This window comes from Gobio gobio, assembly GCF_949357685.1.
Source record: "Gobio gobio genome assembly, chromosome: 10".
NCBI lineage: Eukaryota > Metazoa > Chordata > Actinopteri > Cypriniformes > Gobionidae > Gobio > Gobio gobio.
Window position 1 is genome coordinate 50499800 of NC_137116.1, and position 23653 is coordinate 50523452.

A 23653-nucleotide genomic window follows, 5' to 3' on the forward strand; every position below is an offset into this window, starting at 1 on the left:
AAGGAAAACTCCACTTTTTTTGAAAATAGGCTCATTTTACAAGTCCCCTAGAGTTAAATAGTTGAGTTTTACCGTTTTTGAATCCATTCAGCCGATCTTTGTATCTGGCGGTAGCACTTTTAGCATAGCTTAGCATAGATCATTGATTCTGATCAGTCCATTAGCATCTCATTCAAAAAATGACCAAAGACACTTTCAATATTTTTCCTATTTAAAACTTGACTCTTCTACAGTTTCATCGTGTGCTAAGACCAACTGAAAATTAAAAGTTGCGATTTTCTACACCTATATGGCTAGGAACTACTTTCTCATTCCTGCGTAATAGTCGCGGATCTTCGTGGCCGTACCATGGCTGCAGCGGCGCAATGATTTGTTGGTATTCTGTGAAGCATGGTGGTAGTTACACCTTCGACTTACTATCACAGCCCTTTACAACACACAGAACCATGGCTAATCACACAGCTAAATCCACAACACAATTTGTCGGCTGCAAGTCTGAAACTTTCTCTGCAACTACACAAACTTAGTGCCGGTCACATTGAAAGTTACCTAGCTGGGGGCTACTTTCAGGCGCTGCGTAATATCATTGCGCCGCTGCAGCCATGGTACGGCCACGAAGATCCGCGACTATTACGCAGGAATAAGAAAGTAGTTCCTAGCCATATAGGTGTAGAAAATCGCAACTTTTCATTTTCAGTTGGTCTTAGCACACGATGTAACTGTAGAAGAGTCAAGTTTTAAATAGGAAAAATATTGAAAGTGTCTTTGGTCATTTTTTGAATGAGATGCTAATGGACTGATCAGAATCAATGATGTATGCTAAGCTATGCTAAAAGTGCTACCGCCAGATACAAAGATCAGCTGAATGGATTCAAAAACGGTAAAACTCAACTATTTAACTCTAGGGGACTTGTAAAATGAGCCTATTTTCAAAAAAGTGGAGTGTTCCTTTAAGAGTCAGCAATTCAAAGCTCTAAATATTATTAAATGCTATTTTTAATGTGATGACCAAAAATAAAACAATTTTAATTAGCTAGCGGCTTAGTGGCACCAGTGCTACTGCTCTCAAATGTTAGTCTGGATCCCTGTCCCATATGTCAGTTCAGCAGTAAAGCAACTGATGGCCTTATCGGATAATGCACATTTTCTGTTTCCTGTTTATTTTTAAGTGGACACTCAGAATATGTGTCAAATAAATCATTCCATTGAGATATGAGTATGAGATGTAAATAGTCTACTGAAAATCATACTCCTATCAGGTAAACTCTACATAAAAAACTATAAACCACAAATCTGATGAATGAATTACTGATAAACATAGCTTTTGTTATTTTTCCTGAGTACATCATTTGATTATATTTCTGTGTTTGATCTGTGATGTTTGCGTTGTTTGTTCTCACAGAGCGCTTGGTTAAGTGTGTAGATCACTGACTCTATTGATATGAAGTTGACATCAGACTACATGTTTATATCTTTCTGTAATCTGCTGATTGACTCTGACTGTTTGTTTACTTGTCATGTCTTAAAGGTGATTGTTTTATTTGTCAGTCCTTGCCCTTTACGTTCTGATCTCATCCTTGCGGAAAGGATCTTAATGACTTTTTTCGCTCTGTCTTTTGTGCTATCTGTCTTCCTAGGCGAAACAGCAAGCTCAGATGAGGCATCAGATAGCCGAAGACAGTAAAAACGAGTACCTGACATACCTGCAGAAGTTCAACAAGGACCAACACGAGCACTACTACACCCTCATACCACACATCTTTCAAGTAATAGTCTCTCTTGATCATAAATGAAACATTATATTACAATATTCTAATGCGGATAAAAGAATAATAAGCTATTATAATATAACTATTATACTATTATATATTATAACTAATAAGCTAAATATTTCTTGGTTCAATTGTGTTTTCTGTTTTGCAGAGAATACAGGAGATGGAGGAGAGGCGAGTGGGCAGGGTGAGGGAGAGCATGCGGGTGTACACTGAGGTCGAGCGTAAAGTATTACCCATCGTCAGCAAGTGTCTGGACGGCATGACCAAGGCAGCTGAATCCATCGAGCCAAAAATGGTACGTTAAGTGCTATTGCTCCTTTATACTGAAAACGCACAGAAAAGTCCTTTTCCGTTTCCGCATTACATGACCATCTGTTGATCAGACTATTGCCGGAAAGTCCTATTCAATGACAATCTTTTATGTAGGCCGTAATACCTTTTTAGTAGTGTGGTTGAGAATCAAGAAGTAGTTCTTGTTCAGAATTGGTTCCATTAAAAAAACACATACACAATGCCAAATCCATGTCGAATGACTCATTTAGATTGGTTATTTTTAATGATTGCAAATCAGTCTTAAGCCCTATTTGGTTTCTTTTTTTCCTATTTTGTTTCTCATGTGGATGTCTGTAAAAATAAATTTGCATGGCATCTCAGTGAAAAAACTCATGCATTTGGATGGCAATTTATTAAAATTGGAGGAGCGAGTTTGTGATTCTACAAACCCGGGAACGCGCTGCTAAATAAGATGTCATATGCTTGAAATAATAATAATAAATTCATATTTAATTTAATAATAGGAAAAGAATATCCTATTTATTGTTTGATTTATTTAAATCTCATGTTTAAAAATAGGAAGCTGGACACGCTATAGTTAAAATGGTCTTGCATTTTATCTAAAAAATTATGGTCATTTTAAAAAGATGGAAATTATCAGAAATATTTACATAAAGCTGCTTGGTTTATATTTTTTCAAATGAGGTGGAGCGGTGATGAAATATTGTTCTTTTAAATACTTTCCAGCATTTCAGTAATAAAAGTGAAAGGGCCCTATCATATACCTTGCACAGTGCGATGCCAGGCGTGCCGCTAGTGTTTTTTGCTAGTTTCAGCCCAGCGCAGTTATCATTTTCACATCCCAGTGTTTCCCCTACAATGTATTCACAGCGGCGCAGCGGCGCAGCGCCGCCGCTGGATTTTCAGCGCCACTGCAAAATCTTCACATTATCAGTAATATCACGACATTCACTTACACACTGTAAAGGAGAGAGAAAGAGATTGACGATGGCCAGGGAACTAAACAAAAATGTAGTCTGCTTACACTTTCACAATATCACAGGGCTGTGATATTAATCTTTTTTTCGCTTCCAAGGATTAAAAAAAGAAGATATGAGGTAAAACTATTATAAACTATGCTCGCGCATCGTCTAGCACAACTTCCTTCCCTTCACAGCGCGCGCTGTCATTTCTCCTCAAACATGCATTTAACGTCAGATTCAGCACAATCCGTGATTGTTGGCAAATGCACTCTCCACTTTGGCTAAATTGCAGAACGTGTTTGATTAAATGAAAAGCACAACAATCCGCGCAATAGACGCTGTTTCCAAGTTCAAGGCAGGCGTGTGTGTGTGTGTGTGTGTACGCACGCTGCGAAACGGACCGAATTGCACATATGCTTCGTGTGCGCGACTAAACCATCAAATACACAACAAAATAGCCTATATGTCAAAATGACAGGCTTGGAGAGTATTCACTTAAACACAGTTTAGCTTAAATGGGCGTAAAAGGGAGAATGATTTTAGATCTGCGTCTTAAAGGGGCAGCATCTAATAAACTTGGTGACGATTGAGCCATAATGTGAATCAAAACAACAATATATTTGATTAATAAAAACTTACGGTAAAAAAAAAAAACATCATGTAATAATATTTCCCAATATTAGGCTACTGTTTTTTCTGGTATTTTTGATTAAATAAATGCAGGCTTGATAAGCATGAGACTTTTTGCAAAAACATAAAATAGTATCCAAACACTATGGGGTTTTTTGTTGGATTTTTTTACATATTGCCCCTTTCTTACATTTGAGCCCTTGCCCCTTAGGAACTTTCTGCACGTCCCTGCAGGTTATTGAAGTAAAATAGGCTATAAGATAGTCACCTTTTAAACTAATGAAAAGCTTAATTTGGATTTTAATGTTCAAAATGTCTATTTCTATCCACAAAACTTGCCAGAAGTCATGGTTTATTTTAATTTTTAATTTATTCCGGAGGTGCATGCCCCCGGACCCCCCCCCGACGAGCGGCTTGGTAACAACCTCCAGCACGTAACAGCACCGCTGCTGGAAAAAATTCTAGGGGAAACACTGCATCCAGCGCCACGTTTTTTTAAATAGCAAATGCACTTGTGCCTATCTGTTCACCCATGAAAACCAGGTGTGTTCAGCCGCATTGTTGGTGTGTTGCTATTTTGAGGCAACTGATAACGACTGCGCCATTGACCAACAAAAACCTGCTATAAAGTCAATAGAGCAGCATTTTATGTGTTATTTAAAGGGCGCGTTAGTAATATGCGTCATGTACACTCTGCTTATTACACACACACAGGGACGTGCAGCAGCACACAAACATGCCAAATATTAAAAATAAAAGGATTCCTCTCTGGAGAAGCGTTCAGTCTTTCAGTCTCGCAAATTCCGCCATGTAAATAGTGAATCCACCATGGTGCAAGTGCAACTGGCTTTTAAAGGGAATGGGAGATGAGACTCTGATTGGTTTGTTGCACGTTACAAAACACACCCATGACTCATTAAGAGACTAGGTACAACCCTTTTGGACCATGCGACTGGCTTGCGTTTTTTTTTTGCTGTTAAACTAGCAAAAGTGGTTTCGGACACGTCTTAAGTCACCTGCGCCATTCGCATCAGACCATGAGCTCAGATCATTAAAATAGGGCCCTACATCTTTAAAATGCATTCAAATTACAGGGAAGTTCAACAGTTATTGTACGGTGCTCCGCAGTGGTCAGATTTAATCTTTAAACTTTTGAAGTGAACTCTTCTACTCTCAGAGATATGGATTTCATAAGTAAACTTATTGTAAACTCAGAGATATAGGACGGCAATTCATAAGTTCGCCTGCCCATTCAGTCTTGACGGATAATAGTAAAACGAACTTGGCTTTCTGTCCGCAGTGGAGGCTAAAAACCCCCCACTACGGAACTGCGCTTAGTTGGAAAGAGAGTATTAGAGGAGGAGGAGGGTTGCTGGAAAAATTTCTCAATGGGATGACGCTGTGTTTGCCGCTACATACGTAATGATGATTGACAGGACTGAATGTTTAGGCTCCTCCAGAACCTACGTTTGGAACTTCATTTAAATTACCACACGACCTTGGTGTTTGTCAAAAATAGTAGGTAATAATACTAGTAGGTGGGAGAAAAACACTGACATTCTGGATTCGGACGACAATAAAATCACAGACTAGCCCCTGTAAATGCTGAAAATACCTTACAACCCCATGAGAAGCAATTACCGTCCGAACAGGGCTTTAGACTCAGATTACTACTTAAATATGAAGTGTAATATCTGCACTACTAATTCAGTTTCTAAGAATCTATAATCAATAATAATGGCAAGAATTTGCAATAAAGGTCCCATTAGCAATATATTTGTTGCAGTTTTTATTAATCTTTCTTCTTTAACGTTAAACGTTCTTTTTTAAACTTTTAAACAATAGTATGCGTAAAACAGACCATAAAAATTAAATAAAAATAGATGTATATAAAAAAAAATATATATATATATTTAAAAAGAAGAAATAATAACGGGTAAAATAAAAATAAAGATTCAATAAAATGACTTATTATTGCACCACGTCACAGGTAGGACTGTGATTTGTAGGAGTTTTACGGCTGCAAGGTGAAGTAACGTTTCCAAATTGAGCCAGCAGATGAATAATATAGCAGTTCAAAATGCTGACTGGATTTCTGTGATTATCGCTGGCCCACTTTCAAGCTAACGAGTGATGATCGTAATGGAGCGTCGTCAGCCCAGGTTACCATCAATAATTTACAGCTGCGGGGGAATCGCTGGCAGCTAACGGCTGATGTGCTTGTTGTCTGTTAAATCCCGTCCCAGTGCTCATGTGGCCATCACTGTCCTGTTCAAATATGACAGATGGGAAATCTAATTTCCAGCGCAGCTCTAATTGACTCATATGAGCTGGGTTTTGCAGCAGATTTGAAGTGGCTAAGCAACAAAGACTTAAGCCTCTATGTGGCTTTTGGGCTACGTGTGTGCACGTACAGTATGTGTGTGTGTGTCTTTTCAGAGATAGTGTGCTGGCCATATGAAGCAGTCCTCCATTAAAACAACCTCCTATAGAAGTCTTTGGTTCATTTGGTTGGGTTATGGATGCCATATACATATGCTAAAAATAGTCTTTTGGTCTGACCTGAACTGCAGTAGAGGGATTAGATGGAGGGGATTTACGGCAGTCTTATTTCTGTGGTGGATGTGCATTTCATGGTACGTAGTACATAATTGCACTGTCACGTGATTATGATGTCAGTCGGAAGGTTACCTTGGGTTAACCTGTAGCTTACTTAAATCTGTATTGCCATAGTAAATCATCCATGACAGTGTTTCCAACAGGATTTTGCTTTTTTTGTTGTTGCAAGATTAATAACTTCATAGACAATGATATTTGTTTTATATATATATAAAACAAGGTCGGATATAAAGGTACAGTGTGTAGTATTTATGAGGATCTATTGACAGAAATGCAATAAAATATACATAACTATGTTTCCAGTGGTGTTTAAAGACCTTACATAATGAACTGTTATGTTTTATTACCTTAGAATGAGCCATTTCTATCTACATACACCACGGGTCCCCTTACAGTGAAATCGTAATTTTGCGCCGTCATGTTTCTACAGTAGCCCTAAACGGACAAACTTCTCTACAGAGCGCTAGCTACTCTCTGTCTCAGACGACGGCATTTTGTCCTGTGTCAGCCACCGTAGCTTCTCTATGTGCTTCGAAAGGCAGGGGTGAGCAGTGGGCGGTTGCAATTCACAACCTCACCACTAGATGCCGCTAAAATGTACACAGTGCACCTTTAAAATATAATATTATTGATTGAATTATTTATATTTATTTAGAAAATTATTTTTATGATTATTTAGCGCAACCCTATGATGCGAGTATGTATCTTTAACTACAAGATAAATTATATTCTAAATTATATTCTAATCTAAAATATAAAAAATATATTTTTTAAATATAATCTAATTATATTTTTATATTTATATCTGTGTATGTTTCTGTTAAGATGTAAATTACTTATCTGGAGTGATATCTGGAGAATTACTTTTTTATTAAATTTTAATTAACATTTTTTGTTGAATTATATTTAAAGGAACACTCCACTATATTTGAAAATAGGCTCATTTTCCAACTCCCCTAGAGTTAAACAGTTGAGTTTTACCGTTTCCAAATCCATTCAGCCGATCTCCGATTTGACGGTAGCACTTTTAGCATAGCTTAGCATAGATCATTGAATCTGATTAGACCGTTAGCATCTCGCTCAAAAATTACCAAAGAGTTTTGATATTTTTCCTATTTAAAACTTGACTCTTAGTACACAATGTAACTACAGAAGAGTCAAGTTTTAAATAGGAAAAATATCAAAACTCTTTGGTAATTTTTGAGCGAGATGCTAACGGTCTAATCAGATTCAATGATGAGTATTAGTGTTAAATGATCAAGATCATAATATTGCCAAAAATAACCTTGATTATGATTCTGCAAAACCTTATATAACAAAGTAACAGTTCTGTGCTCATTTTGAATCAGATATAATTACCTGCACTTCACAAAATGAGTTAGTAATCTGACTCATCTGATTCAATAAAGAAGTGAACAATTTTGATCCGTCAATTGGTTTAACTAATTCATTAAAAAGAACCTCACCAGTTGAACACATTGGATGTATTTACAATGTTTTCGGTGCTGTTTGAAGTTACTGAGAAAAATGCTAAAAAATTTATCTTGTAAATGGTATACATTACAGTGAACAGAATGTGCTAAATTAATAATAAATGGTTTATGTCAGTTAATGGAGTGATTTTAAAAGGGTACAATTACAATTTTCTTTGCGCTTTTGACATATAAGAGGTCATCATACTATAAGAATATCCTGTAAGTTTCAGAATTGAAAACTTCCTTGTTAGTCTAAAAACAGATTTTATTGTAACCAAGCCCAGAAAATGACTCACTGTGGAATGTGATAGGGATGGGCAACAGTGGTCGAGTAATCGAGTACTCGAACGTGACAGCGATCATCGATCATGAGAACGATGATCGCCCTGAAAAAAAATATATTTGTCTCTTTTTTTATTGGTTATTGCGTCGTTTTGCGCGGTACCGGAGGTCTGATTGGTTGGCGTTATACAGCACGCCTCATGACCGCGGCGAAATAAAGTGAAGAGGCGTGCACTGCAGTGATGTCTGGAATCACTGATCATTAAATGGTTAGTGCAAGATGTGCAGCGCCAATCTGTCATAGCATTATAATGAGAACACCGTGGAAAATGCTGCTAAATGATCTGTGGTTAGTTCCCCGTTTATCAGCTTATCCTCAGAGAAACTAGCGAGAACACTCAGACTAGCGCGTGAAGTTCATGTGCGCATTCGCGTCCTTTTCTGCAGATGCAGAAGATTACCTTTATGTTGTTTATCTGATTAATCTAATATAAAACGCGTTTGGTTGATCTTAATAAGCTAGAAAAACGCTGCCGTTATACCGGCTGTTCATTCTCTTCAGTTTCAGCTCAAATGCATTAATGCTCGAGCTCGACATGGTTTAGGGACAGATATTCTTTTTAGATAGGCTATTTCTTTCTCAGAATCATTGACATTAGTAATGCAGCAGTGCTATACTGTTCTCATATTTTTTTAACAGTAGACCTAGTTTATTTAAAGTTGTTTTCCGTTATGAGTTTGAAAACGCGCAGTGATGTCTGTAAACGCTTCGATCATGAATAATACAATTAAGTGCATGATGTGCAGAGTCAATCTGTCAAAGCATTATAATGAGAACACGATTTTAATAAAATGTTGTTTCTGTGCTTTTGTTGTCCGTGTATCAGCGTTGTTAAGGGAAGAGCGCATTCAAAATGTTCCGTTTCAAACCCTTCGCCTGTCAAATCTAGCACGCTGAAGTTCACGTGCGCATTCACGTCCGTTTGTGTTGATTTATGTCGTAAGGTTCATAATAATCTTCATATAAACATTGATATAGGGTACGTTTGGTTGAGTTTATTAACCAGCTAGCAAGCTCTGCAGGGTGGTGTTATTTCACAGTTTCAGCTCAAAGGCAATGCTCGATATTACTGACTTGGTTATTTGAGTCCTTTTATAAAGATGTTTCTTTTTCAAAGACATTTATGCATCATAATCAAGCAGTTATTTTTAGTTTTATATGTTCATGTTTTCATATACCTGTTTTCATGTCACGTTTGTATTTGTCAACAACCATTTTCATAACAGTTTTCATTATCTCAATAACGGACATGCCCCGCCCCCTGCACATGCCACGCCCCCAATTACTCGAGTACTCGTTTTTGAGACCTATCGATGATCGAAATGAGAAATTGACAAAAATGCCCATCCCTAGAATGTGATGGGTGAAAGACCGCCTCTGCTGAAGAAAATCAATGCCTACTTTCATCATTGCAACTTTGGCCCCGCCCACTGGTGTGTTAGTGAGATGACGAGGAGAGAAGAGCAATACAGAATGGACTACAAATAACATTACCTTCCAAAGGATCCTAATGCTAGAAATGTGGTTATTTCAACAATGTGAATGTCTCAGTTGAGCATTATTTATTAGTATTCTGTATTTTTCACTTTTTTTATTTCTAAATTAGGACAATTTTTGATGTAAAAATCATACTAACATAAGGAATGTTAAAAGGAAACATAAAACAATGCACTTAACTTGAAGAGTCATCTAATCTCTCTCTTTGTTATAGCACAAAGCCTTACGGACATTTTTTATTCCTGTTTTTAATCTCAGGACAGTAAGCAAGTTGTAGAATCATACAAGTCGGGCTTTGAGCCGCCGGGTGACGTGGAGTTTGAGGACTACAGTGTGTCAATGAAGAGGGCAGTGTCAGAATCAAGCTTCCTGAATGCTCGCGGAGAGAGCAGACGCCGGAGCAGGAGCAAACTGTGGCCTTTACTCAAGAGAAATAAGGTACGGCATCAGATGGATCTATGGATCATAAACAACTACTAAAATCACAGATAAGCAAATAAAAGAACGGAAAACTACACTGCACATTTATGGCCCATTGAGATGCAGTTATATTCAAGTAGTTTTTTTGCTATTAAGTTTGCAGTGGCTATTTCATGCAACTAGATCATGCAGTTTGTTATAATAGATTCTTATGTTGATGATTAAAGTCAGCATGAAATGTAAGTACAGTGGGCGCTTGCAATTCGCAACCTCACTGCTAGATGCCGCTAAAATTTACACAATGCACCTTTAAAATATAATATTATTAATTAAATTATTTATATTTATTTATAAAATGATTTACGATTATTTACAGCAACCCTATGATGCGAGTATGTATCTTTAACTACCTGATAAATTGTATATATTATATTCTAAATGATATTCTAATCTAAAATTTTAAATATATATATTTTTAATATAATCTAATTATATTTTTATATTTATATCTGTGTGTGAGTTTCTGTTAAAATGTAAATTACTTTTTTAATACATTTTAATTAACTACATTTTCTGTTGAATTATATTTAAAGTTCAAGAAAATCCACTGTTTAAAATTCATTAAATTCTTGATATTTTCAAAGTCAATGAGTATTAGTTTTAAATAATCATGATCACAATATTGACCAAAATAATCTTGATTATGATTTTTCATTATAATCGAGCAGCCTTATATAACAAAGTAACAGTTCTGGGCTCATTTTGAGTCTGACATAAATACCTGTAGTTCATATTGTGGCGTATATCCGAGTGAAACCAAAAAATGTAGGGTGGGACTTGATTTTGTTCATTGGGAATTTATTGGATGGTTGAAGTTGTCCCGCTAGTTTGACATGTTCAAATTTACCGAACTGAATTCTAGCAGAAGTTTTGAGGCACATTCCTGTAATGTGTGACTTCTCCTACGACAATCATCAAATCAAAAACCAATATGAATGCAGAACATGATGATGCAGTTAGTGAGACGACAACAAACCACCACTTGCCCCCCACACAAACGTCTTCGATTGTTTTCGTAAACTTGAAAATATATTGGATTACATGCAACATCTTTAATAAAGTTTGCAATGCGTTTTTTTGTCAGCGCATGAGAAGCTCTGAACATTGGCTTTGTCCTTGAATATTTCTCTCTCTTCATCTTCTCTCTTCCTGTCTTTCTCCATTCTCCATTTCTCAATGTGCTCCATCACACCCTCATCTGTAGCTTATGTCTTTGTTAGCGTCGCCCCGCCAGCCCCCTCCCCCTCCCCCCACCTCCCCGTCCCCGGACGGCCTCCTCAACGGCCCCCAGTCCCCGCAGCAGCCCAAGGAGCCCCTGAGCCAGCGCCTCAACGACTTCATGAGCACCAAACACAAAATGCACTGCCTGCGGAGCCTGAAACGTGGGGTAAGTTCACCTGTGTGTGTTTCCTGTGGATCTGATTGGACGATTCCAAACACTAAAGCACCATCAGCTCAGTTTGATTCTAAAGTAATGTGTGGATGTGTAATCTGTGTCTCGATCTCATGCTTTTAATCAACACCATCCTAAACATATCTGTCTTAACAGCAACATAAAACCCCATGTTTTCTCTGTGTGTATTAACCGTTTCCCCTAACATGTTTTTCTTGTTTTAACATTCACAGCTTTCTCTAAAGCTGGTAAGTCTGACTTGATATTAAAATATGCTATAAAATCTTTTAATAATAAATCTTTTATATAATATGTATTTTCATTTTGACTACACATTGAATTTGTAATGCTTCAAGTAAAGTAAGTTTTCAGTAAATAAGATTTGACAGTCAAACTTTTGGCATGAAGTCTGATCTACATTATAGCTTATTCTGTCCCAGAACTGTCCACTTAGGCTACGTTCACACTGCAAGCCTTAGTGCTCAATTTATTGCTCAGACATTGTTGTTTTAAATGTGGCCAAAATCAGATTCCAGTGCGAACAGATTATGGTCCTGAACTGGCCCAGCATGCAGTCCCGGTTCTAATTCATCCCAAAGGTGTTCTATCGGTTTGAGTTCAGGACTCTGTGCAGAACAGTCAAGTTCCTCCACACCAAACTCGCTCATCCATGTCTTTATGGTTCTTGCTTTGTGCAATGGTGCGCGGTCATGTTGGAACAGCAAGGGGCCATCCCCAAACTGTTCCCACAAAGTTGGGAGCATGAAATTGTCCAAAATGTCTTGGTATGCTGAAGCATAAAGAGTTTCTTTCACTGGAATTAAGAGGCCAAGCCCAACCCCTGAAAATCAACCCCCACACCATAATCCCCTCTCCAACAAACTTTACACTTGGCAACCAATTCTCCTGGCAACCGCCAAACCCAGACTCATCCATCAGATTGCCAGACAGAGAAGCATGATTGGTCAGTGGTGTAAAGCATGCCGCCACTGGACTCTAGAGCAGTGGAGACATGTACTCTGGACAAGTCTCCAAAGCTCTAGAGTCCAGTGGCGGCGTGCTTTACCCCACTGCATCCGACGCTTTGCATTGCACTTGGTGATGTAAGGCTTGGATGAGCTGCTCGGCCATGGAAACCCATTCCATGAAGTCCTTGAGCTAATCTGAAGGCCACACGAAATTTGGAGGTCTGTAGCTATTGACTCTGCAGAAAGTTGGCGACTTCTGCACACTGTGTGCCTCAGCATGCGCTGACCCCGCTCTGTGATTTTACGTGGCCTTCCACTTTGTGGCCGAGTTGCTGTTGTTCCCATTTGCTTCCACTTTGTTATAATACCACTAACAGTTGACCGCAGAATATTTAGTAGTGAGGAAATTTCCAAAATGGACTTATTGCACAGGTGGCAACCTATCACGGTACCACGCTTGAGTTCACTGAGCTCCTGAGAGCGACCCATTCTTTCACTAATGTTTGTAGAAGCGTCTGCATGCCTAGTGCTTGATTTTATACACCTGTGGCCATGGAAGTGATTGCAACACCTGAATTCAATGATTTGGAGGGGTGTCCCAGTACTTTTGGCAATATAGTGACAATTTGCAAAACAGAAAAAATATAGTTTCGCATTGCAAAACAGCTGACCTGTATCGGATTTAGTACCACATTTGGAAGTGGCACAAATCGCAATTGAAAAGATCAGATTGGATGTTGTTCAGATCTGAGTCACATGTGAGCAAAAACAATTGGGCCACATTTTCCTGCAGTCTGAACGTAGCCTTAGACAGGACAGGCCATTTAACTGGCAAGCAATCAGTATATGAATCTGTTTGTGTTTAGTTTGTTTTTCCACTCATAACTTTCCGTATCTTTTCACAGGGAACAGGGCAGGAAGACTACAGTCATCTGCCCCCCGAGCAGAGGAGGAAGAAACTACAGGCCAAACTCAATGACATCAACAAGGACATCCAGAAAGAGATGGATCAGAGGTAAATCATGCTGGTAATGTAACAAAATGTCAAGTGAGTTCACAAGCTCATTGTTTCTACTAACACTTCTTATAATTGTTTGCAGGGACGCCCTGACTAAAATGAAAGATGTCTACATTAAAAATCCTCACTTGGGGGATCCAGACAGTATAGATCCTCGGTTAGAAGAAATTACACAAAGCTTGGAAAAATTGCAACTTGAGGCACAGAAATTTGAGGTGAGTCGCTAACAAATTCGGTCAGGTACCCTTTAATGTCAATAGTGAATATGTATACTGTGATTTATGTTTTTGTCTCATACTCTGTGTATAGTATAATATTGTATTGTATATTGTTTACTACATATATTTGAGTCCCTTATGTATCCTGTGTATATTGTAAATTGTGAATATTTTTAATACGTTTATTACACGTCATTGCACCAAAGAATTTCACCACCTGTACACTTTTGTTGATGGTGCTGTGATTTGATTAGAATGATTAACCACTACAAATAAATAGAAAGATCTGTTGTTTGTGTGTTCTCAGGGCTGGCTGACAGAGGTGGAGAGGAAGTTACTTGAAAAGGGATCCGAGTCTCAGAGAAGACAGAGCAGTCATTTTGACTCGCAGGGCAACACGCCTCTTACAAACAACTACGGTCAAAACCGAGAGAGGTACTTCAGTCCCTAGACAGCAGGGCTGCCAAATATGATGCACTGAATGAGATGCGTCACATTTCTTTAAAGGGCTCATGTTATGAGAGTTCATTTTACTGTGAAAACAGCCTTAAAAATGAAAATTCTGTCATCATTTACTCACCCTCAAGTTCTTCCAAACCTGTGTGAATTTATTTCTTCTGCTGAACACAAAAGAAAATATTTTGAAGAATAACCAAACAGACTTTTTTTTCCTCCATAATATGGAAGTCAATGGGGCCCATCAACTGTTTGGTTACCCATATTCTTCAAATGATCTTCTTTTGTTTCCGGCTGAAGAAAGAAAATCACACAGGTGAATAAATGATGACAGAATTAAAATTTTTGGGTCAACTGTCCCTTTAACTTTCCAACTTCCCCAAAATGACTGTGGATGCATCTCTAAACTCTTAAAAAAAGTTACTTACATTACAAGTGGACTTTATATAAAAAATTATATAATGCGGTTTAATGCTATTAGTACTTGATACAATAATCCTATAGGAGGATTGTGAATTCAGTTCAGCCTCACGCGAGGCATGCAGCGGTTTAACATTAAAGGGTTAGTTCACCCAAAGATGAAAATTCAGTCTTCAATTCCTCATCCTCATGTCGTTCCAAACACTAAAGACTTTCGTTCATCTTCAGAACACAAATGAAGATCTTTTTGATGAAATCTGAGAGCTTTCTATCCCTCCATTGACAGCTACGCAACTGACACTTGAACCTCATTGGTTCTTGATGAAGCTCAAACGTGCTGCGTAACACAAGAATGAACCTCATTGGTTCTTGCAGAAGCTCAAACGTGCTGCGTAACACAAGAATGAACCTCATTGGTTCTTGCAGAAGCTCAAACGTGCTGCGTAACACAAGAATGAACCTCATTGGTTCTTGCAGAAGCTCAAACGTGCTGCGTAACACAAGAATGAACCTCATTGGTTCTTGCAGAAGCTCAAACGTGCTGTGTAACACAAGAATGAACCTCATTGGTTCTTGCAGAAGCTCAAATGTGCTGTGTAACACAAGAATGAACCTCATTGGTTGTTGAGGAAGCTCAAACGTGCTGCGTAACACAAGAATGAACCTCATTGGTTGTTGAGGAAGCTCAAACGTGCTGCGTAACACAAGAATGAACCTCATTGGTTGTTGAGGAAGCTCAAACGTGCTGTGTAACACGAGAATGAACCTCATTGGTTGTTGAGGAGCTCAAACGTGCTGTGTAACACAAGAATGAACCTCATTGGTTGTTGAGGAGCTCAAACGTGCTGTGTAACACGAGAATGAACCTCATTGGTTCTTGCAGAAGCTCAAACTTGCTGCGTAACACAAGAATGAACCTCATTGGTTCTTGAGGAGCTCAAACGTGATGTGTAACACAAGAATGAACCTCATTGGTTCTTGAGGAGCTCAAACGTGCTGTGTAACATAAGAATGAACCTCATTGGTTCTTGAGGAGCTCAAACGTGCTGTGAAACACAAGAATGAACCTCATTGGTTCTTGAGGAGCTCAAACGTGCTGCGTAACACAAGAATGAACCTCATTGGTTGTTGAGGAGCTCAAACGTGCTGCGTAACACGAGAATGAACCTCATTGGTTGTTGAGAAGCTCAAACGTGCTGCGTAACATAAGAATGAACCTCATTGGTTCTTGAGGAGCTCAAACGTGCTGTGAAACACAAGAATGAACCTCATTGGTTCTTGCAGAAGCTCAAACTTGCTGCGTAACACAAGAATGAACCTCATTGGTTCTTGCAGAAGCTCAAACGTGCTGCGTAACACAAGAATGAACCTCATTGGTTCTTGCAGAAGCTCAAACGTGCTGTGTAACACAAGAATGAACCTCATTGGTTCTTGCAGAAGCTCAAATGTGCTGTGTAACACAAGAATGAACCTCATTGGTTGTTGAGGAAGCTCAAACGTGCTGTGTAACACAAGAATGAACCTCATTGGTTGTTGAGGAAGCTCAAACGTGCTGCGTAACACAAGAATGAACCTCATTGGTTGTTGAGGAAGCTCAAACGTGCTGCGTAACACAAGAATGAACCTCATTGGTTGTTGAGGAAGCTCAAACGTGCTGTGTAACACGAGAATGAACCTCATTGGTTGTTGAGGAGCTCAAACGTGCTGTGTAACACAAGAATGAACCTCATTGGTTGTTGAGGAGATCAAACGTGCTGTGTAACACGAGAATGAACCTCATTGGTTCTTGCAGAAGCTCAAACTTGCTGCGTAACACAAGAATGAACCTCATTGGTTCTTGAGGAGCTCAAACGTGATGTGTAACACAAGAATGAACCTCATTGGTTCTTGAGGAGCTCAAACGTGCTGTGTAACATAAGAATGAACCTCATTGGTTCTTGAGGAGCTCAAACGTGCTGTGAAACACAAGAATGAACCTCATTGGTTCTTGAGGAGCTCAAACGTGCTGCGTAACACAAGAATGAACCTCATTGGTTGTTGAGGAGCTCAAACGTGCTGCGTAACACGAGAATGAACCTCATTGGTTCTTGCTGAAGCTCAAACGTGCTGCGTAACATAAGAATGAACCTCATTGGTTCTTGAGGAGCTCAAACGTGATGTGTAACACAAGAATGAACCTCATTGGTTGTTGAGGAGCTCAAACGTGCTGCGTAACACGAGATTGAACCTCATTGGTTCTTGCTGAAGCTCAAACGTCCTGTGTAACACAAGAATGAACCTCATTGGTTCTTGCAGAAGCTCAAACGTGCTGCATAACATAAGAATGAACCTCATTGGTTCTTGAGGAGCTCAAACGTGCTGTGAAACACAAGAATGAACCTCATTGGTTCTTGCAGAAGCTCAAACTTGCTGCGTAACACAAGAATGAACCTCATTGGTTCTTGCAGAAGCTCAAACGTGCTGCGTAACACAAGAATGAACCTCATTGGTTCTTGCAGAAGCTCAAACGTGCTGTGTAACACAAGAATGAACCTCATTGGTTCTTGCAGAAGCTCAAATGTGCTGTGTAACACAAGAATGAACCTCATTGGTTGTTGAGGAAGCTCAAACGTGCTGCGTAACACAAGAATGAACCTCATTGGTTGTTGAGGAAGCTCAAACGTGCTGCGTAACACAAGAATGAACCTCATTGGTTGTTGAGGAAGCTCAAACGTGCTGTGTAACACGAGAATGAACCTCATTGGTTGTTGAGGAGCTCAAACGTGCTGTGTAACACAAGAATGAACCTCATTGGTTGTTGAGGAGCTCAAACGTGCTGTGTAACACGAGAATGAACCTCATTGGTTCTTGCAGAAGCTCAAACTTGCTGCGTAACACAAGAATGAACCTCATTGGTTCTTGAGGAGCTCAAACGTGATGTGTAACACAAGAATGAACCTCATTGGTTCTTGAGGAGCTCAAACGTGCTGTGAAACACAAGAATGAACCTCATTGGTTCTTGAGGAGCTCAAACGTGCTGCGTAACACAAGAATGAACCTCATTGGTTGTTGAGGAGCTCAAACGTGCTGCGTAACACGAGAATGAACCTCATTGGTTCTTGCTGAAGCTCAAACGTGCTGCGTAACATAAGAATGAACCTCATTGGTTCTTGAGGAGCTCAAACGTGATGTGTAACACAAGAATGAACCTCATTGGTTGTTGAGGAGCTCAAACGTGCTGCGTAACACAAGAATGAACCTCATTGGTTCTTGAGGAGCTCAAACGTGCTGCGTAACACAAGAATGAACCTCATTGGTTCTTGAGGAGCTCAAACGTGCTGCGTAACACAAGAATGAACCTCATTGGTTCTTAAGGAGCTCAAACGTGCTGCGTAACACGAGAATGAACCTCATTGGTTCTTGAGGAGCTCAAACGTGCTGCGTAACACAAGAATGAACCTCATTGGTTCTTGAGGAGCTCAAACGTGCTGCGTAACACAAGAATGAACCTCATTGGTTCTTGAGGAGCTCAAACGTGATGTGTAACACAAGAATGAACCTCATTGGTTCTTGAGGAGCTCAAACGTGATGTGTAACACAAGAATGAACCTCATTGGTTCTTGAGGAGCTCAAACGTGATGTGTAACACAAGAATGAACCTCATTGGTTGTTGAGGAGCTCAAACGTGCTGCGTAACACAAGAATGAACCTCATTGGTTCTTGAGGAGCTCAAACGTGCTGCGTAACACGAGAATGAACCTCATTGGTTCTTGAGGAGCTCAAACGTGCTGCGTAACACAAGAATGAACCTCATTGGTTTTTGTACGTCTAGCGAACATGCTTGAGCTTCTGTTTACCACAACTGATGTGTGAGTTGATGAATGTTTATGTGAATAAAAGCCTATATTAAATCTGTTCATCATATAAAGCGATCGAGTCTCTTCAGAAAATGTTGACTAAACCGCTCAATTCATATGGATTAGTTTTACAATCTCTGGAACCCAATTCCGATTTTTCCCTCTCATGTGGCATGTGAACGTGTAAGCAGGAAAAAAACGCATGAATTCCTCAGATCAGATCAGGCCTCACTCATATGTGGTAATAAATCCGATATGATTCGAATACGTGCATTTCCGTCTGTCATGTAAGCGGTCAAATCGGATATTCCCCAATAAATGCGAGTCGTACGTCATTGAAAAATGGACGGAGATGAATGACGTCAACTCAGGTGGACACAAACATCTCTAAATTTGCGCAGGCTGCAACAAGGGCTCTCCTCTTTTTTCTCTGCCTTACGAGAGCAATCATGTTTTGCTGACTTTTAAAGGGGTGGTTGCATGCGATTTCACTTTTTTAACTTTAGTTAGTGTGTAATGTTGCTGCTTGAGCATAAACAGTATCTGCAAAGTTACAGCGCTGAAAGTTCAATGCAAACGGAGATATTGTCTTTTAAAGTTATGGCAGTTTATTGCCTACAAAAACGGCCGGTTTGGACTACAACAAGCTTCCTACCGGGTTGGTGGCATCATAAACCCTTGCTATTAACATAAACACTGCCCCCACGAACACGCAACAAAGTGGGCGAGGCCACGTCGCAGTCATTACGAAAGAGAGAGAGCTGTTGCAGAACTACAAACTACATTTGGCCATCTAAAAAAATCTAAGACCATTGCGTTTTTCGGAGGGATGGGCTTCACAGAAGCAGGAAGCAAACGAGGGACAGTGGATACAGTGGTGTGGAATAAAGGTAAAATATAAGAAAAATATGGCGTTTAAAAAAAAAAAAGAAGTATTAAGACATGTTATACTGCGCCCCATAAACACAACCAAGCCTAGAAAAAAAACACGGAACCACCCCTTTAAAGATAATCATTTCGTCTGCATCCATTACATATCGTGCCATTTTACTTCCTTTTCCGGGTCAGAACGTCTTGGGCTGTTTCGCCAGTGTATAGTGTAAATTCAAAAATCGGATACGGGTCGCTTTTAAAAGATGATGTAAGCGGGTCGTCAAAAAAGTCACCAAATTCGGAATTGTGCATCAAGACCTGCAGTGTAAATGCAACCTTTATGAACTTTTTGAAGCATCCAAGTTGTAGCTGTCAATGGAGAGACAGAAAGCGCTCAGATTTCATTAAAAAGATCTTCATCTGTGTTCCGGAGATGAACGAAATGAAAGTCTTACGGATTTGGAATGACATGAGGGTGAGTAATTAATGAGAGCATTTTCATTTTTGGGTGAACTATCCCTTTAACTGTATAATCCAACTATAACGCCAAAGTTAATTTTGTCTGTTTTACGCATTGCATGTCTTCTGCACATAGTCCGGATGGCAGCTACACGGAAGACCCCAGCTCAGAGACGACGATGCAGTTCAAATCACGCAGTACTGAGTTTGATGACGAATTTGAAGAAGAAGAACCTTTACCCACTATTGGAACATGCAAAGCACTTTATCCATTTGAAGGTAACAGAAAAAACTTACTAGATCATCTCCCAGAAGCAAAAAGCGTTAAAAATTGTGCCAGGAATTCATGATTGGTCAGTGGTTACAAAGCCCTTTGTCAGTTTCTAGGATAATACGTTTAAAGTAGCTTCAACCAAAATCGTTTTTTTTTTTTTTCATTTATATTTGTTAACAAAACTAATTTAATGCATTTAAGCATACATTTTTAATACTTTTTAATATTATGAGAAATATGTTGAAGTGTAAGTGTGTCTAAACTTTTAAATGTATATAATTTTATGGCAGAAATATATACAAATTAGAATTTAGAAATGGCAGAATGGAAAAAATGTACACGCAAACATTTTAAATAAACAACAATACAATTAAATTAAATGTAAGAATTAAAAGTGCAATTTACTCAATTAACTGAAAACAATAAAATAAGTATAAAATATATATTTTTTGTTAAAACACCTTTTTACACATTTATTTACTATTTAATCGTAAGCATGCTGTAACATATAGATCCACTGGAGGCAAATGTTCAGAACCCATGTGCAGCATTTATTTATCCAAACATAAATCCTAACATAACTCAAAACTTGGCAAAACAACAAACAAAACTTGGCTTGACAATAAACTTGGCTTGATTAAACATAACAGACTTGAGAACACTCACCACCAACGGGTACAACGTTAATAACAGACAAAGACACATGGCAAACATGAGGGCTTAAATACACACAGACTAATGACAAGACAAGTGACACCTGTGAACAGTGATGAGACAATGAACCAATGACAGGACAAGACACAAGATCACATGAGGGCATGGGATTCACATGACACTGAAACATGACAAAACCAGGAAGTGCATGACAAGACTGAACATGACACTAAAACAAAGCAAGAACATGATAAACTAAAACATGAACAAGGAACATGAACCAACACCAAACACCCTGTGACAGATCCCCCCCTCTATGGGCGGCCCCTGACGCCCAAACAACACCAACACATCAATAACCTAACAAAGAGTCTTAACAAAAAGTCTTGGGGGGCGGTCTTGGGGGAGGGATGGTGGGCCAGGCCCGTGCAGGGGCATCAGACCCAGACATGACACGGCCGGGCCTGGGAGCGTGGGCGGACCTGGACCCTGTGGCGTGGGCGGACCTGGACCCTGTGGCGTGGGCGGACCTGGACCCTGTGGCGTGGGCGGACCTGGACCCTGTGGCGTGGGCGGACCTGGACCCTGTGGCGTGGGCGGACCTGGACCCTGTGGCGTGGGCGGACCTGGACCCTGTGGCGTGGGCGGACCTGGACCCTGTGGCGTGGGCGGCCATGGCGGCAACGGCAGTTCTACAGGCCATGGCAGTAATGGCGGTTCAGGGGGCCACAGAGGCGTGGCCTTCATGGCCTCCATGTACCCCTTGCCCCCCCCAAAAATTTTCTTGGGCGGGACAGTGGGGCCGTGGGCTGGAGCCTGGACGGGGCCGTGGGCTGGAGCCTGGACGGGGCCGTGGGCTGGAGCCTGGACGGGGCCGTGGGCTGGAGCCTGGACGGGGCCGTGGGCTGGAGCCTGGACGGGGCCTTGGGCTGGAGCCTGGACGGGGCCGTGGGCTGGAGCCTGGACGGGGCCGTGGGCTGGAGCCTGGACGGGGCCGTGGGCTGGAGCCTGGACGGGGCCGTGGGCTGGAGCCTGGACGGGGCCTTGGGCTGGAGCCTGGACGGGGCCGTGGGCTGGAGCCTGGACGGGGCCGTGGGCTGGAGCCTGGACGGGGCCGTGGGCTGGAGCCTGGACGGGGCCGTGGGCTGGAGCCTGGACGGGGCCGTGGGCTGGAGCATGGACGTGGGCTGGAGCATGGACGTGGCTATAATAGTCCTTTGCCTCTCCTACCGTCCAATCTGAGCCACTTAGAAACAAAATAAAATCAATGCATTGCCAGAAGCTGCAGGGGTGTTCCTCTGATGGCATGAGGGCTGCAATGTCAGAGTCCAAACCGGAACAAAAGCACCTCTTAAGTAAGGTCTCATTCCAGGGCAACAAATCCATGAACCGAATAAAGTCTCTGACATAGTCCCCTATGGGACGCTGGCCTTGACAAGGGTGGGCAATGGTAACTGCTGGGTTCATAATGGCGGTCTGTTATTCTGTAACATATAGATCCACTGGAGGCAAATGTTCAGAACCCATGTGCAGCATTTATTTATCCAAACATAAATCCTAACATAACTCAAAACTTGGCAAAACAACAAACAAAACTTGGCTTGACAATAAACTTGGCTTGATTAAACATAACAGACTTGAGAACACTCACCACCAACGGGTACAACGTTAATAACAGACAAAGACACATGGCAAACATGAGGGCTTAAATACACACAGACTAATGACAAGACAAGTGACACCTGTGAACAGTGATGAGACAATGAACCAATGACAGGACAAGACACAAGATCACATGAGGGCATGGGATTCACATGACACTGAAACATGACAAAACCAGGAAGTGCATGACAAGACTGAACATGACACTAAAACAAAGCAAGAACATGATAAACTAAAACATGAACAAGGAACATGAACCAACACCAAACACCCTGTGACACATGCCATGAACATTTGCATTTAAGCATAACATTTTAGAATGTATTTTATATATATATATATATATATATATATATATATATATATATATATATATATATATATATATATATATATATATATATATATATATATATATTAAAGTGCAAGTGTCTAAAAAACTTTTGACTGGATCTAAATTTTATATAACAATTGTATGACAGAAATATATACAAATTTGGATTGTGAAATGACAGAATGGAAAAAAAACTTAATAGAAAAAAAAATGAAAACAAACTTTTTCAATAAGCAACAATAAAATTACAATTAAATTTAAGAATTAAAAATAAAACTTTTAAAACATTTTACTCTAATTAAAAGAAATGTAGTCAAGTGTAAGTGTCTAAACTTTTTACTAAATTTAGCTTTTTGACTTAATTTATATGACAATTTTATGATTGATAAATATACAATATACACATATTTTAAATAAACAATACATTTTTTTATTTAAGAATGAAAAATAAAACTTTTAACAATTTACTCAACTAAACGACATAATAAAAACAAAATAAACCAGTATACATTTTTAAAATGAGTAAAAACACTTTTTTTTACTTTACTTTTAGGTCGCTTTGGATAAAAGTGTCTGCCTAAATAAATAAATGTACTCAAAATTAACTAAAAAAAAATGAAACTTGACAGTCAAATTGGTCATTGAACAATAGTATGGGTAAAGTTTAAAAAAAAAACATATTTTATTAAGTTGACGCTTGTTTTGGAAACAAATGAACATTGCATGTTTTTGCGTCTGTAGGTCAGAACGAAGGTACCATATCCATGGCCGAGGGTGAGATGCTGTACGTAATCGAGGAGGATAAGGGTGACGGATGGACCCGTGTCCGCAAAAACGAGGATGAGGAGGGATACGTGCCCACATCCTACATCAAACTCTTTTTGGACATGAATGCCAAAGGTGCTATGACATACATATAATCCCACGCCACAGAACACCCGGGAAGGGTCATTAGTGAACGCCGTTTAACTGTACATACAGTAGAAGATCATGAAAATGTCCTTATTGAACAG

General features: G+C 39.7%; 2 protein-coding genes across 2 annotated transcripts in view; one reads left to right on the plus strand and one right to left on the minus strand.

Moving 5' to 3' along the window:
• The window catches only part of fnbp1a (formin binding protein 1a), a gene marked incomplete at its 3' end in the record, with an annotated part of 43072 nt that extends 19512 nt beyond the window's left edge, over positions 1 to 23560 (plus strand). Inside the window, exons 7-16 of the mRNA XM_079826749.1 lie at positions 1638 to 1766; positions 1924 to 2070; positions 9854 to 10033; positions 11280 to 11462; positions 11702 to 11716; positions 13342 to 13451; positions 13537 to 13669; positions 13980 to 14107; positions 19853 to 19995; positions 23382 to 23560. Coding sequence (XP_079682875.1) covers positions 1638 to 1766; positions 1924 to 2070; positions 9854 to 10033; positions 11280 to 11462; positions 11702 to 11716; positions 13342 to 13451; positions 13537 to 13669; positions 13980 to 14107; positions 19853 to 19995; positions 23382 to 23560 — 1347 coding nt within the window. The remainder of the gene's footprint in view (positions 1 to 1637; positions 1767 to 1923; positions 2071 to 9853; positions 10034 to 11279; positions 11463 to 11701; positions 11717 to 13341; positions 13452 to 13536; positions 13670 to 13979; positions 14108 to 19852; positions 19996 to 23381) is intronic.
• ift81 (intraflagellar transport 81 homolog) overlaps positions 1 to 23653 on the minus strand; it is a 94144-nt gene that overhangs the window by 51871 nt on the left and 18620 nt on the right. The window lies entirely within an intron of this gene.